The sequence below is a fragment of the Rissa tridactyla genome, chromosome 1, assembly GCF_028500815.1.
Source record: "Rissa tridactyla isolate bRisTri1 chromosome 1, bRisTri1.patW.cur.20221130, whole genome shotgun sequence".
In the NCBI taxonomy this organism is placed as follows: domain Eukaryota; kingdom Metazoa; phylum Chordata; class Aves; order Charadriiformes; family Laridae; genus Rissa; species Rissa tridactyla.
The window spans coordinates 217,240,652-217,257,792 of NC_071466.1; the positions used below are offsets into that span (position 1 = coordinate 217,240,652).

General features: G+C 45.2%; 1 protein-coding gene across 1 annotated transcript in view; it reads left to right on the top strand.

Annotated features, from left to right (window-relative positions):
• The window catches only part of LRGUK (leucine rich repeats and guanylate kinase domain containing), a 52,575-nt gene extending 39,269 nt beyond the window's left edge, over positions 1–13,306 (top strand). Inside the window, exons 18-20 of the mRNA XM_054189865.1 lie at positions 6,758–6,892; positions 12,069–12,238; positions 12,650–13,306. Of these exons, the coding sequence (XP_054045840.1) occupies positions 6,758–6,892; positions 12,069–12,238; positions 12,650–12,801 (457 nt within the window). The 3' untranslated portion in view covers positions 12,802–13,306. The remainder of the gene's footprint in view (positions 1–6,757; positions 6,893–12,068; positions 12,239–12,649) is intronic.
• Positions 13,307–17,141: the final 3,835 nt, after the last annotated feature.

Below are 17,141 nucleotides of genomic sequence, written 5' to 3' on the forward strand. Positions count from 1 at the left end.
TGTACGTACCAGATGTGTTGATGAAAATCATTCCGATGACAAAGTCTGGAGATTGACTATTTAAAAAAAGAAAAAAAGAAGGGAAAAACCCACCACCTACTGAACAAAACTGTCTCTAGAAAGTCAATGGCAGAAGCTTACAGGCAGAAATGCGTCATTATGATGCATTTTCAAATCTTTACTTAGAGAAAAGGGTTTTTTAAGTAGCGGATTCATTCATTTTCAATTACGTTGAAATGAGAAGAAAAATGGAAATCACTGTTTTCTTTTGCTAGATGTTTTGGGTTTGATTTGGTGTTGCAGTGGGAACTGTTCAACTGAGTTTGCCTTAGTTTGTTGCTCTTTGCTCCTTTTATTCCACAATAGTCATTCTCTGGAAGCTGATTTTGGAGTTAAGTATCAGACTGCTTTGGCAGAGCTGTCAGGCAGGTGAGAGAAAATCCTGTCACCCCCAATCAGCATTTGCAATTACCAGGCCTCAAGGGATGGATGCGCTCAGCAGAATTGGAGGCAAGAGTAGACAACACCCCATTCCATGCAAGAGGTTAAGTCAAGAGGTGCCATAAATATCAATGCTATAAAATGCTTGAAATTCTGAGAGAGGATCTGAATCCTGGAATGCAGCAATTAGATAGCGGAGAACCTGTAGATCATGTAGTCCAGTCCAGCAGCAAGGGTATGGTTGTTCTGTTGAGCATGTTTGTTTATATAGAATTAAAGCAAGCTTTAAATACCCATGAGAGAAGGGCCTTCACCTTGGAAAAGCTCGCCTAGGGTTTGATGGATCTTTCTTTCAATATATAACGATGGACCGGGGTCAGGAGAAGCTTAAAAGGTTATCGCGTGTCATCTTAGCTGTAGTAACCGTCTTTGTGCGCGCTCTTAGCCTACGGGAAATGTAAGGTGATGTGGCTTTCTTTAGCTTTTATCAAGGGCTGAGCAAGGAATTTGTACGCAGATTGTGCGACTGAGATGACTCAAGGTAATTCATTACGTCATTATTCGTCGTAACATTAGCAGCAGCACCCAAATAATTTTGGGGTGGTTAAACTGTTATCTTGTTTTATACTTTTCCATGGTTCTTACCTAAGCTATATATATTGCAATGTCTTTTCAGCTTTCTCTGGAAGTCTACGCATAGTAAATTCAGTAGGATTACTATAAAGTCTCTCTAATTTGTTAATTATCTCTCAAAATTGATCAGTACAGAGTATTTCAAGTGTCCCTACAACAAGTGCTGGCAAAGAAGACACTACAGCCTCACCTGAAGCACCATGCTTCATTTTCTCTGCATATTTTGCTCAACAATTACACCGATCTTTTCGTGCAGCCATTATAGCATTAGGTATCCAGCCTCGACATCTCATCTCATTGTTATGTCCAGATCCTTCTCAGCTTTAGTGCTTCCCAGATTTCTCTCTCCATGGAATATCCACATTTGAAGTTATTTTCTTTCAAGCTGTATTTTATTTGGAGGTTTTTATTTCTCTTTTTACTTGGCTAAGTTTAAAAAACCTCTTCCTGTCTATTCTTGCTTTAATCTTAACAGCTTTGTTCTGATGAATTTTTATTTTGAATGTGATACACCTTTTCTTTATTTTCATTGTCAGCAGCAGTGCGTAAAAGTACTTCCTCCACTTAATCAGTCTGCTGTTTATGTGAAAATATGATTTCTTTCACTGGTAACGCATCCGGCCTTATACAGGGTTTCAGCTGATGAATCTTGATGTGGTAAGCTTGCTGCCATAGCACCCCTCACTGAGGAATACTCTAGAGGAGCGAAGAGAAAAGAATATGCCCCCCTGCTTAATTACTCCAATATAAAGCCTAATTTTTACCCTGAACTTCCAGGGGAGTTTGAATTGACTGAAGCTGTGGACTCGTGACTGGGAGAAGCAAACATGCATTTTGTTCTCTCTGTTCTAACCCTGGGGAGGTGACATCTTGGAGCAAAGTGGGGCAGATGATAGAAGGAAGTTCGTTAAAGCGGATTAATTTCAAATTGTGTTGGGAAATACAAGAGGAATGTCCGTGCTTGCCATGCGGGATGGAGTTGGTATAGAATGAAACTTTGTTCTGAGGGCATTGCAGGTAACCGGAAGCGAAATAACAGAAGTACTTTAAAAAGTAGGTGATTGTACTTTAAAAAGTAGATTATTATAATTTCAAAAGAACAAATTTGTGAAATATGCAGGTAATTGATTATATGTATTTTTAGCAGATAGAAATACCATATGATTACCTAAAAGTTTCTACAATGTCTTGCTTGAATTGAAGATTATTTTTTTAGCTGTTAGACTAGATTTTAGTTGTATAAATTATATGAGTAACTCCATTAAAGTGGTGTTTTATTTGAGGATTTGTATCCTGATTTCACAGAATCACAGAATGGTAGGGTTGGAAGGGACCTCTGGAGATCATCTAGGCCAACCCCCTGCCAGAGCAGGGTCACCCACAGCAGGTGGCACAGGAACACGTCCAGGCGGGTTTGGAATGTCTCCAGAGACGGAGACTCCCCCACCTCTCTGGGCAGCCTGTGCCAGGGCTCTGGCACCCTCACAGCAAAGAAGTTCCTCCTCACGTTTAGGTGGAACTTCCTATGCTCAAGTTTGTGCCCGTTACCTCTTGTGCTGTCACTGGGCACCACTGAAAAGAGCCTGGCCCCATCCTCCTGACACCCACCCTTTAAGGATTTATAAGCATTGATAAGATCCCCCCTCAGCCGTCTTTTTTCCAGACTAAAAAGAACCAAATCCCTCAGCCTTTCTTCATAACACTCCCCTAATCATCTTGGTAGCCCAGTCATTATTGTGAAACATTATTTGCTGTCCCCTCTCCAGCAGTTCCCTGTCCTTCTGGAACCAGGGAGCCCAGAACTGGACACAGCACTCCAGGTGTGGCCTCCCCAGGGCAGAGCAGAGGGGGAGGATGACCTCCCTTCACCTGCTGGCCACACTCTTCTCGATGCCCCCCAGGATGCCATTGGCCTTCTTGGCCACAAAGGGCACATGGCTGGCTCATGGTCATCCTGTTGTCCACCAGGACTCCCAGGTCTCTCCCCACCGAGCTGCTCTCCAGCAGGTCACCCCCAACCTGTCCTGGTGCAGGGGGTTATTCCTCCCCAGGTGCAGCACCCTACACTTGCCCTTGTTGAATTTCATAAGGTTCCTCTTTGCCCAAATCTCCAACTTGTCCAGGTCTCGCTGTATGGCAGCACAGCCTTCCGGTGTGTCAGCCCTCCCCCCAGCTCTGTGTCATCAGCGAACTTGCTGTTGTTGAAAAGAACCGCTTGTGCTGGCATCATACTGAGAGAGGACTGCTGCTTGAGCATCAGAAGTTCCATCTCAACACGAGGAGGAAGGAACTTCTTTGCTGTGAGGGTGGCAGAGCCCTGGCACAGGCTGCCCAGAGAGGTGGGGGAGTCTCCGTCTCTGGAGACATTCCAAACCCGCCTGGACGCGTTCCTGTGCCACCTGCTGTGGGTGACCCTGCTCTGGCAGGGGGTTGGACTGGATGATCTCCAGAGGTCCCTTCCAACCCCAACCATTCTGTGATTCTGTGACTGGGAGCGTAAATAGGTGGCTGTGGACCACAAATGGTAGAGGGCAGAGGCGGCTCAGCTTGCTTTTGGGCAGCGCTGCTGCAGAGAACGAGAACCCTACTTCAGTCAGGGGTGCGTCTAAATTCTATGAAATAGATGAAACTGATGCCAAAAATGATTCATGCAAAAAAGTTCCTGAGGTGCTAGGCGTTTTGAATTGCTTGCGTATCTGTAAATATTAAAAGATTCTTTAATGCTTAATCTCATCGTTACACATTTTAATCCAAACTGAAATACTGAAATACATTGCTCAATTTTCCCGAGTATGGGTTAGAAAATTTTAAAAGTGGTGTCACAAAAGAATCTAACCTGTTTTATTTATTGCAGCCCCGCAGGGTTATCTGCATAAATTTTGCTTCTTAAATCCAAATTACTGAAAAACCTGGCCTCTCTATTTTTTTGCCTGTGGCTGTGTGCAGGTGTAATTAAAGTCATTTTGATGTCTCATTGCCTAATATAACATACAGGCGACGTTCAGTGGTTTGTTCTGAATAAACTTCGTAGTTGTCTGTGTGTTTGAGGGTAATAAATAAGGGGTTGGCTTGAAGTCTCATTCAGATCAGGCTTTTAGCTAATGATTAACTTCTTGATTTCCTCTAAATGTTGCTGAAAGGACTGGAGCAAGCAAGAGCAGGCATCACCGAGAGGAGAATTTATACCATGCAATCTTGCTTTTCTGAGTTGGAAGGAAACTCTACACTTCACAGTTTCCCTGGAGCTCCTTGCCAGGACTGGGAAGAGAGAAGGTCCACGGTCTACCTGTGGTTGAGCCTCTCTCTTCAGGTTGCATTGGCTTCCTGGACGTGAAAGACTTACATGCATGTGGTTGCATGCATTTCTTGGAGACCCTCTTGTCCAGTCAAGCTCAGACCTCAATGTAATTTTGCTTTTCAGTTTTATTTCTGTCCTCCTCCATGACAAACCTAGGGCATTGTTCTGAACTGCATGGCTCTGCCTTTTCACAGGGTGCTAGTTAACTTCTCCAGCCTGTTTTTCCTTTTTTTTTTTTGAGCTGAGGCATCCCGGTACAATTTGAATTACACTCTGAGCCTAAACACCCATAACGACAGTACAAAGCTGGAGAGCCAACGCAAACAAGACGTATAGTGCAGAGACAGAAGGTGAAAAAACATCCCTATAACACCTCTAAATATGCGTATTTTTCTTAGCTGTCGGGCGTGTTGTTTTAAGTTTATTTATCAACTGAGATGTAGCTTCTGAAGTGGGTTGTGGGTTCTGGATCCAAACCTTTGGTCTAGGAAGCGGAGTTCATTTTCCTGTGCTGACCCGCTCCTTAGAGGAGAGGGGTGACCTGGAATCCTGTCTTCGGATTTCTGCTCTGACTCTTAAAACCTCCATTCTCAGGCTGTGTATTTCTGTGCTATATATTGAACGGAGTTCTTTGCTGAGAGATTTGCTTTTATTCTTTTTATTATTATTATTATTATTATTTTGTGGATTTACAAGAAATTATTTCTGAGAGCGCTCAGCTCTGGGGGCTGTTAATGGAATCAAGCCCTTTCTCCGATGTAATTGGTTCAGATTTTGATCTGAGCAGATAACGAACAAACACCATTACCAGCCGGCGGTTGCTTGACAGTGAAACAGTAACAGCTTGAGGCCTTTACACTAGGGAAGCTTTATTTATAGGTATTAATAATAAGAAGAAACTAAAGAAAGGGAAATTTAAGTATGAAGAGTAGGAAAACCTCGCCTGCAATGCATGGTGTATTGGGCTAGGGACTGATTTCTGAGGAGGAGTGGGGAAAGCTTCATCACTGAAGCACCAGAAGACCCACAGGGGGGAAGAGTCCTGCTTTGGCAAGATGAGGAGGCGTGAAAAGACAGTTTGAGGTTCCAGCCTCTCTGTTTCCTCTGGGAAAGTGGCAGGGGTGTACTTCTGGCCTTAATGGGCATGATTGAGGGCATGAAGAAGAACTTAACGGTTTGGGGTTTTGTCCGAAACTGTAGCCATGAGTCATCAGAAAAGATATTAACCCTACTTAAAAACCTAGTTTCTCCCATGGAGCAAGGGTTCAGCAGTTGCTACTGCAGTTAAAAATGTTCTTGACAAGCTTCCTAGGGAAACTGGAAAATGGCACACACAAAAGTTATATAGGCTCGTTGCCCTTAAAAATAAACAGATTCCTTCAGTGTTCAGTTGAGGTGTCTCGGTGGGATGGTGCTGGTACAGAGGGTAAATGCATGGAATCTTCCAAGACTTAATAATTTTAAGTTCACCATTTCATTAAGGACCTCTCGTGCTTGCCAGTCTTCAGTGCTGCTTCTCTTCGGTTTTAGCTCTGCGGTTCTACTCTATAAAGAAGGTGGTGTCAATACTGCAATTAGGGGGAATGATTTTTTTTTTTTAGATTTTATGAATGGCAGTGAAGATGAAACTTCTCACCTTGTGAGTTACTTACAAGGGGTCTGATCAGCCTGGAGAAGAGAAGGCTCCGGGGAGACCTTAGGGCAGCCTTCCAGTACCAGAAGGGGGCCTGCAGAAGAGATGGGGAGGGACTCTATCAGGGAGTGTAGTGATAGGACGAGGAGTAACGGTTTTAAACTGAAAGAGGGGAGATTTAGATGAGATCTCAGGAAGAAATTGTTTGCTGTGAGGGGGGTGAGCCCCTGGGCCAGGTTGCCCAGAGAAGCTGTGGCTGCCCCATCCCTGGAGGGGTTCAAGGCCAGGTTGGACGGGGCTTGGAGCAACCTGGGCTGGTGGGAGGTGTCCCTGCCCAGGGCAGGGGGGTGGAACTAGTTGATCTTTAAGGTCCCTTCCAACTCTAACCATTCTGATTCTGTGATTAATCTCACCTGATTTTGCGTATCTTTAATAAAAATGTCTCTATCTCAACAAGTTGCCCTGCAGTGCTTTGTCTCAGTGGAGATTGATTCATCCAGCCCGCTTTAGATGTCTACTTAAGCTCGAGTTTATTCATACTGGAGCTGTGACTCTTCCTCTCCATTGGTTATAAATAGAGCCTGGGTAGCTAAGATTCCTACCCCCAACTGCTCATTGCTGCTTCTCTGCCACCGGAGGCAATGCTCCTCCCCATCTGAATGGGTCTTGTGAACTCACTAAGCACTAATTATACTATCACAGCATATAAAGGCATGTAACAAGCACTTTATTTTCTTTTTGTATCATTTCAGGGACCTGGCTGTCACTCCTGCACCGGGCAGCTCCCGTCAACACTTACTGGACCCAACAACACGTGCTTCTCTGCTCTCAGGTGGAAGGAATGTCACCCAGGACCAGAGCTTCCCCCTGACTAACCCGGAGAGCCGGTGAGTTCAGTTTCTGAGACAGCAGCTCATCGCTGGGTGGAATGAAGGTTAATGCTGCAATGTGCAAGATCTAAAACCATTTCCCAAGCTAATGCAGTTGTCTCATCTGTTACACCAACAGCCTTATTAAACACGTGTCGCTGCAGCATAAAACAAAGTCTTGTCATTCAGGAAATGGTTTCATTTAGACGCCATAATTCACATACACAGAAAGGGAATTTCAAGAGCTTTCTATCAAGAAGATGTTTGAAAGGGAAAAGATGCTGAAAGAAACTTGGTCCAGGTATAGAAACACAGAACTTGAGTGATAAATATTTTTTTTACACAAATTTACCAGATATTATTTTCAGAATTATTTCCTATTCTCTCTTTAGAGGATTACCATAGCTACTGCTGAACAGAGCTTTTGGGAAGCTCTGGGTGATATTACAATCTTCAAATTCATATCTCATCCATGATTAACAGCAGGACCCCATCGGGATTTTGAGCCCTGTAGTACCTGTACCCGCTCTTGCTATCTCAGCCAGCGCTGCTGTGCTTCGTATCTTGACCAGCATCTCTGCTCATGAGCGATGAACAGCCTCATTTATTTGTACCACAGCTAAGCAGGCTCTGAGATACGGGAGGGAGAAAACTCCTATCTCCTTTAAAGCTTGGGGAGAGGTGAGGATAGAAGAAGATTTGAAGAGGCTACATCTTCAGTGTCTTTTAGGGCTTCAGCTACGAAGCAGGCTGTATTTTCCTGACTTGCTCTGTGGGGCCACAAGATGACTGTGACTTACTCTGATGGTCCTGTTTCATAAGTACGTCTGAGCTTTGTCTGCCAACAAGCCTGTCTGCTGTTGTGGCAAGTGACATTGCGGCCTTTCTATGCAGTATCCTGCATAAGCCTTTTTTTTTCCCCTCCTCTGGCCATCTGTTGTAATCTCGTGCCCAGAAGGGATACACAGAAGCAGCTGGATGCCACAGCATGACCTAGTGAAGCACAACATGCCAGATCCCTCATCCACGCTAGGAAATAGGTGTGTTCTCTTCAGAACCTACCACAAAGCTCATCTGAAAGCTGCATCTTAGAGTTGGCTGATGTCTATGCCATGTGGCTGTTGGTTCGGTCCCATGTCTGATACCTTGTTCTCATTCCATACAAACCAAGGTACCTTTCCTGGTGTATTACCATGCCATGTATTTTTCACCTGTGTATTTTCACCTCTTTTAAAAATCACTGTTAAATAACCTCCTAATAACATATTAGGCACTTTTTCACGTGAAGTCAGACGGGTGAGAAATGCTGAGCGTCTTTGTAAGATTGCAACCCGTTCACCGGAAAAAAAAAAAATCTCAGCGTTCCTTTTATATCCTAGAGAGACTGCCAGTTCCCTCGATGTGATGTACTACCTGCCGCTGTAATTACAAGTAGTTAATTAGCGTGCTGTAAAAAGGTTGACACCGTAGGCCTCTGCAGATTCATTTGTCCTGAGTATTTGTGCCCCAGTGGAGTGTGCTGACGGGGAACAGAGCGAGCGTATGAAAAAAACCCGAGTGCGTAATAGGTTGCCGAGGGATTATGCATCATCTGTCCTTACCAGTAAGAGGCAAGGCCCATAACTCAAATGAGTGTGAAGCTACGATGAGTTGTAAAGGTCTTACCCTTCGCATATGGGTATAAATATGTCTTTCCACTCCACCACATTTTGGTGTTTTGACTTTAGCAGTGTTTTCATTTCGCGCTGTTAATAACCGAGTGGAAAAACAACTGTGAGGAGAGAAAAAGCAAACTGCTAATCTGATTCATTTTCTGTGAGTGCCTCATGGCCTACAGCAAAATGGTATAGAGTCACGTTGTCAAATCCTTTCGCAAGGGAGAAATATGGAACGTTTGGAAGAAATTTGCTTATAGGCGTGATTGATGGAAATGCTGTTGGGTGGATGCAACTGAAATATTGGTGAGAAAAATCCCACATTTCTGAAGTATTGTGGTAAAGCCTGTGGTGGTTTTGTTTGAATGTTGAGGTCGTTTAATATTTTCTTTTTCTTTCTCTCCAATTTTACGCTTTCAACATTTGGAATGGAAGAAAGAGTAAACTAAAAAAAGGCATCAAGGGGTAAGAGCATGAATGTATTGACCTGCAGGCACAGCTGATGAAGGAAACCTGTTTTCCACGATCAGGGACTGCAGATTAGTCTGATATCTCACTGGGCAACATTGTGTCCGAGTCCCACATTTTTTTTTTGCATTATTTCTCAAATTTGGCTGTTTTTATTTAAGCTTGAGCTGTGGTGGAAACGGCATCGTTGTTCTTCAGGTCACTAACGCTTGTTGGATTCAAGCCCTGCAGTTGTTCTGTTACTTGTGCTCTACAAGTAAAACAGATGATCCTGACTGCATTTATTCAAGAGTGAAAATTAAAGGTTTTGTTTGTGCATCTGCTCACTGACCTGTGGTTTTCAGCAGGACAGTTTCTAATTACATCCATGGCTTCTTTTTCATTGCTAAGACCATAGCTGTGGTCTTCTCCTTGGAAGTAACCTGTGAGGACCTAGTCTTCCCTGGTTTCACCAAAGAAAACACCGTGCCGGCTTCCAGGGATTTTTGAAGTCCTCTGCTGGAGGCTGAACTCTCCCACACATGAAAGTGTGGATTGTTTTTGCCTGAAGGTTCCATTTGTTTTCACTCGCAGGCTTAAACAATTTATCATTGCCTGTGGTGAGCAGCAGTCCTTTAGGGCAACGTATCTTACAACTGTACTTTAAAGGACTGCTGCTCACCACAGGCAATGATAAATTCCTTAGGTCCCCGTCGGCTGTATTTCATTACTCAGTTTTACCAGCAGAGGTGTTAGTAAGGATATTGAAACGATCTGGTTACAGCATAACAAGAAGAGAGGAGGGGCAAAGTGTAGTGAATTGGAGAGTAGAAATTTAACTTCTTAATCTGTTACTATGCTTCATCGTTTGCAAGTTTGAGAGTGGAGTCAGAACCTCACCTACCACTGATCAGCGCATTTAACAAGGAACTGTCGCGCATATTTAATTGCACTTCTCCCTTCCTGCCAAACACAATCAAATGAAAAATATCTGTCAATTGGGATATTATGACATCACGTGCAATCGATCTATAAATAAATCTATCAGCCATGAGGATTCTGTGATTCTGTGATATAGCAGCCCAGTGCTTTACTCCCCAACTCACTACTAACATATTTTGCATTTAGCGCACACAGAATCCATTTGTCTCATTACTCCATGGGGTAATACTGGGTGGGGGTTAAGATTCCTATTTCTCATTTATTTTCCATGTAGCTAACTGGGAAATTTTACTAGAGGGAACACACGCCTGCTTTGCCTATAATAGTTGTCAGGGAAGGACTAAAACTAGGTTATCCAAACTCATTTACAGGTCACCTGGCAAAAGCACAAAGGAGAAGTAAGTTCTCAGCTCCTCTGCTCCACCCCTCCCAAATACCTTGGACATCTAGATGGCAGAGACCTCATAAACTCTAATCATCCCACTTATTTTTGATGTTATTCTCATTGAGTAGTTTCACAAGAAACCTTTATTAGATTAAATGTTTCCTATGACTAGAAAAGCCTGGGTACCTGCCTCCACTACACCCTGCCAAGTGGTACGTAAATTATTTCCCCCGTTTTACCTTGTCTTCTGCCCTTTAAGAAAGGGACGGCCGGGGAGGAAGACAATAAAGATTTTTGTGGAACGCCTCAGGATGCTGGATTTTAACGTAGCGCATTCACGTAGCTGCAGCTAGACATCCACAGGGGGTTAATTCTAACTATCTAATAGCTATTTTTAGCCTTTATTTGTAGGCGAATGTGTGACTATATTCTCTGAAGCAAAAGCAGAAGTAGTCAGCCTTTTAGAAGTTGGAATAGATGTTGTTGAAGAGTCCAAGCTGCTGTTTGTACTGAGCCTGGATTTACTACTCCTAATAATTTCTTATCCCTGCCACAGTTAACGTCTGATGCGTATTACAGGCAGCTAAAATGAGTTTACGACTAGGGTTAAGCACTTGGCGAGAGCATTCAGTGTTTGATGAGCCTCCTTGGATGCAGTGGACCTCAGAAGAAGGCGCTCAGTACGTCACAGGATATAACATTCCTTTACCTTGAAGGCAATGGCAAAATTCTCATCACAGTACATCTAGTGAGAAGATAATTACCTGTTTCTTATGGGAGTACCACACTGTTTTGTCTCGTTATTCATGATCCCTTCTTCTTATTGGGTGGATTTATTAAAATGCCACTGAAATACTTTCTTTCTATTCCCCAGAATGCTGTAATCACAGTGTTCTCAAGAGCTAAATGCTCCTTGCAAGAATTACAGGATGAAATTCTTTTGGCCTGTGCCATCGCTAAGGTCAGGGCGGATAATCTGTGAATTTCCTCCCACATTCCTAAATCGGTTTCTCTCGCCTAGACCAGAACCGTCCTTTCTGTGTGAAGAGAGACATTATGAGATGTCTTAAGCATCGCTCCAGATATATATTACAGTTTTGCACTAAATGGGTAGTTACTGATCTCTCCAAATCAATCAATTTCCTTACTTTTTTTGAAGTAAATTGATAGTATATAGATGGAAATGGAAAGCCTTTATCAGAACAAGCTACAACATGGTCGTTAGCATCGTCGGGGTCTCAGACTACTCAGGCTTCGGCTTTGGCTATGTTTTCTGCAAGAGGTGTAGCAGGTCAGAGGTGCCTTGGCTACTGCTCACTGGTAAATGGCTACTCATGGTCCGTGTTGTCACTTGGGTGCTACAGAAACACTTTTTTCCAAGGCAATTCCCATTTTCTTTGACTCCCCAAGAGAGAACGGCGTCTGCAGCGCTGAACCACGGGTTTGGAAACAAGGAGCTCTGAGTTCTCATCTCGGATCTGAAGCCGATTCACTGCGTGGCATCAACCTCTTTATTGCACCTGTCTGTGTGATTGATTATTTAAATCAATAAACGAAAATTGAGAGAGGCCACAGTTGTGTTTGCTAGCGCTAGAAGTTTTGAGAGAATTGCAATGTGTGAAAAAGCTTTGTGTAACGGGTACGTGCTGGGATTTATTTCTGACTTTTGACTGAGTTGTGCGACTGCAGCATCAGTAATAGTCAGACTGGGTGCATATGCTTTTTTTATTGCTATTTTAAAGCATGAATCATTTCCCTCTCTCAGCTCCAGAGAATCCGGTCCTGCTAGCAGACGATTTCTAATCTCAGCCGGTGCGTCCGCTGCTGAAGCTCTGCCCGTTCGGAGCCCTGTTCCCCACGCTCGCCTCGCTGAAGAAGCCAAAGCCGAGCGTCCCCATCCAAGAGGAGCTGAAAATGGAGTGGACAGATTGAAAGGTTTGAACCGTATTCCAAAGTAACAGTTTTGCTCAGGCTGTGTGTGTAACTGGAATTACAGGAGCTTTATCTGGGTGACGGGGCAGCTTCTTCGTGCTTCTGCTAAGGACGCTCTGGTAAGCAGCGATGTTACGATGTGGTAGAATCATCACGGTGCGAACGCAACGTGATCCAGCCGCTTTCTCTCAGTGAACTTTTGGGGAAATTAAAAATAGTGACTGCTGAGGCTTAAAGTTACTCTTCCGCATGGATGAGGCAGAGCAGTCACTAGACTTCCTGAAGATATTACTCTTTCCCACCCTGCAAAACACTGGGTTTTCATCCGGAGATGCGCTTTGCGGTAAATTTTGACTTTTCATTGAAATAAACACCCTCTTAGTGCTTCTTCACTTATTTATATAATTTCTGCAGAGACCGAACTCCCTAGTGACAATCTTCAGAGAAAATACAGCAAGTCCAAGACTGGTTCTTCCCACGTGTCTCAGCTCGTCACCTGGCCGGGCTCCCACTCCAAACCTGTCCTGCCTCCAATCCCGTCCGGGCGGAAGAGGACCAACCCTTGATGGCCACTACTAGCCAAGTCTTCGTCATGATTGCGCTGAACCTTGCTGTCGAACAGGAACACTGATTTTGATATATTTCTCTTCAACAAAGCAAAGTCTATCAAATATTATTTCTAAATCCATTTCTGATTAACTCCCCCCCCAAAAGTTATTTATTTGTAACTTTATTAAAAAGTAATTTCTGTATTTCCCAAAGCTCAAAGTTATTTCCCCAGGCACTCTCAGCTGGGAAATGGCGTAGAATTTTTCTTAACAGCCACATGACCATATCTGCCATTAATTTCTCTCTTTCCTACCCCTCTAATATTATAGATTTAATTGATGTGTGGAAGCATCGGGGCCTCTGATAATATTGCCTGTATTGTAGTACCCGTGAATTATTTTGAAGAGGGATTTTGTGAAACGTTCAGAGTTAAGTTGGGAGTGAAAACTAGTTCCAAGTCTTTTTTTTTAATAAAATGTGTTTCTTTGAAGGGATGAGACGTAATTCTTTGATTTGCAAGTGAATTTGAACAACCTAGTAAGGAGTCATCAGGAAAAAAATAGTACAATTATTAAGAACTTGCTGAAGCTGTAATTAGTATGTGAAGATTTGTTTTTCTGTATGTGGAGCAGAGCTCTGACAAGTAAATAAAACTCTTGAGTTAATGTTTGTCCTGATTAATTATCATTAACAGAGAGCGTGGCCCTTTTGCCTGAGCAGCGTCCACCCAGGAGGGGCATTTGCTGTTCGTTATTACAGCGTGGGTCCTCAGAGGTCTTTGCGTGCACAGAAGATATCCCGCCTCGCCGCAGCGTGGAGTCATATCCGCGGAAGAGCTCTGGTTTCCTTCACCATGAATGTTCACGATGTGGCCAAGGTTTTTCCTTGTTTAAATAGGATGAACTGAACGAAGCAACGCAGCTCATGGTAAGTGATGGAGAGATTCAGATAGCCTGACCTTAAATTCCAGTGAAGCCTGTAAAACAACTCAGCTTTCTATTAAGTCGTTTCCTTTCCGTAGAGCAGCTGGTTGGATCCTCAAGCTGAAGAGCAACAGCTCTCCCGAGGCACCAGGTTTTTATCATTGATTTTGGCAGAACAAAAAGCAAGGCTGCTCCGTGGCCTGGGTTCAGAGGAAGTTCAGAGCCAGAGCTGCAGTTTCAGCCTTAGAGGGGGTTTTTTGCCAAAGCAGTTCAGCGAAGCAGGTTCCTGTTGGCCCCTGAATGACTACCTCACCTCCACAGTTTCTTCAGCAAATCCCACAGGGCTCCTCACGGCCGCTTTTCCTCTCTCAGTACCTTTGCAGAAGCTGGGCTGGCTGCGGGGCTGGTGGACATGGATGCTGGTCACTGTATCAGTTTTTGCTGGTTTACAGGTGATAGGAGTTTTGCCAGTGTTGTGGTGAACGGCTACGTACCAGGGCCTGGGGTGATCACACCCCTTGCTGAATTGTGGCCAAGAAGGCCAACGGTCTCCTGGGGCGCATTAAAAAGAGCGTGGCCAGCAGGTGGAGGGAGGTCATCCTCCCCCTCTGCTTTGCCCTGGGGAGGCCACAGCTGGAGTCCCGTGTCCAGTTCTGGGCTCCCCAGTTCAAGAAGGACAGGGAACTGCTGGAGAGAGTCCAGTGGAGGCTACAAAGATGGTGAGGGGACTGGAGCATCTCTGTGCTGAGGGAAGGCTGAGAGCTCTGGGGCTGTTCAGCCTGGAGAAGAGCAGACTGAGGGGGGATCTCATCAATGCTCAGCAATAGCGAAAGGGTGGGTGTCCAGAGGATGGGGCCAGACTCTTCTCCATGGTGCCCAGCGACAGGACAAGGGGCAACGGGCACAAACTGGAACATGGGAAATTCCATCTGAACATGAGGAAAAACTTCTTTGCTGTGAGGGTGGCAGAGCCCTGGCACAGGCTGCCCAGAGAGGTGGGGGAGTCTCCGTCTCTGGAGACATCCCAAACCCGCCTGGACGCGTTCCTGTGCCACCTGCTGTGGGTGACCCTGCTCTGGCAGGGGGTGGGACTGGGTGATCTCCAGAGGTCCCTTCCCACCCCCACCATTCTGTGATCCTGTGATTAAATTGGGAAAGCGGTACAGTTGGTGCAGATAAATCAGCTTTCTCCTGGACACTCATGCAGGCACCCACGTACCCAGACTGTCTGGAAAACAAGGGCAGTGGGTGCTGGGTGACACTCGAGTCACGCAGTGTCTCTTCCCTTTCGCTTCCATTCCTGACCAGTTCTCCCACCTGAGACCATTTCAGCCCCAGCTCTCCGCTTTTCCCTTGGAGCTGTTACTCCCTTCTGTGTAAAAGAGAACAAAACGTGACAAGTTATCCCTTAATTGTGCTTGAATTTCACAGAATCATAGACTGGTTTGGGTTGGAAGGGATCTTAAAGATCGTCTGGTTCCAACCTGCTGCCACGGACAGGGACACCTCCCACTAGAGCAGGGACACCTTCCACTAGAATTCCCTCTGCTTGAGGTCTGGAATCCTGCAAAAGCGAGTGAGCAGAGCGATTCTAACTCACTCATTTACAGGAACGGTCTTAAACGTTAAGCTCTCCAGCGCAGGAATTGTATCTGCATGTTGATTCTATAGAGGTTCTATAGATTCTATAGGTAGATTCTATCTACCCCGCCTGTATGCGGGGTATCAATACGTCACTCTCATTTCCCAGTTGTAAAAGGAATCCTTTGTTCCTCTGCGATCGGGGTATTGGTTGGTTCCTTGCCTTTGTATGGGACAGGAATGTTTGAGGACAACCTCCTATTTTGCAATCAGTTCTTGCGCCCTGAGCTTTCACATGCTTCCAAATGTGGCCCGTTCGGTGGGGTTACGCGGGCGGTCCAGGGGATGAGGACCTTGCGTGGAGGCAGGATTTTAAAAATACCAAGGAGAAGGTGAATTTGCTGAAGTCGGTTCTGCAAAATATTCAGTTTCTTCCCTCCCCCTCAGCTTTTACTGCCGCGTTCTCTCGCCTGCTCCCTTCCCGCTCCCCAGGACACGGACGGCGTCGATGACCCCACGTTCCCCCAAACAACCGCCTGATGCTGACCCGTCCCCCGAAGCGTGGAACATCTGGCCGAGTTGGGAGGCAGAAGCGCCGTTGCATATGTAATATGTAATATTTACATTTCCTTTAGCAGATTGTGAAGCTTTGCCGTTCGTGGTTTTTAGTTTTGAGCGTTTATTTTTGGCTGAAAGTACAGAAGTTGTGACTCGGTGCCCATATATTTATAGACTGGCAGATAAAAGCGGGGCCGTTTCAGGGAACTCTGTTTTTATTGGCAGGAAGCGTGTTTGGATTACAGCAGAGTAACACCTTGAGTTAGTCACAGTCAAACAACTCTCTGAGTCTTGAATTTTACAGAGGGGAGTGTAACAAGCTGTTTAATTTCCCTTTTTTTAAATTAAACATTCGGCATTCAATAAAACCGGTGACTGCGGTGGCTGCCTTGTGAATGCAAATGGCTTTGCCGGCCGGAGGATGTAGCGGCGCGCTCATCGCACGTGCTGCGTCGGAGCCCTGTGTCACACGTCGGTAAACCAAGGCAGAGAAAATTCTGCTGATTTGTGTTATCTCATCAGGTTGGGTTTGTGTTATCTCATCAGGTTGGGTTTGTGTTATCTCATCAGGTTGGGTTTTTCTACAGGAACTGGGTGAGAACGCCGGAGTGTTGCCTCTCTGCTCGGGTGCCGGGTCTTTGAGGTGAAGCAGAGAAGACCGTGCTTATGCACAAGTGTTTTGGGAAGTCACGGGCATCCTGATTCCTCCCCCAGGGCAGTAGCAACGCGGCGGGAGCTAAAACACAGATGCAGGAGCAGGAGCTGCTGAATTAAGGAATGACGGGTTTGTTAGACATAAGGGGATGGTGTTTCAATACGGGCCTGGGTCTGAAGGAGGGGATATGAAGCTCGCCAGCTAAAAGTTTGATGCGCAGCTCAGTGAGGACTTCCAGGGGCTGCAGAACAGGTCCAGAAAGAGCTGCTCCTGCAAATCTGCTGAGCTTTTGGAGTTCCGGAGGCCAAGATGCTCCACGGACCACCACAGAGTGTGTAGGCAGCCAGGGCAGCCTGCTGCGGGCTTGGTAGAAGATGAGAGCAGGAGCCACGTGGCAGCTCGGATTCTCCAGCACCCACTCCCCAGATTAGGAGCTGTATCTGTGAAAAAATGGGTGCAAAATGGTTTGGTTTGGTTTGGTACTCGGACCTTCATCTCCCTGCCTCCCTCCTCCATTAAACCCACTCGTATGGACCCGAGAAACCCTTGAAGATAGAAACCAGTGGTAGAGGCTCGACTGGGGGGTGAGGCCAACGCGAATCCAGCAGCTACACCTTTTTATTTTAAATTTTTTAAGCGT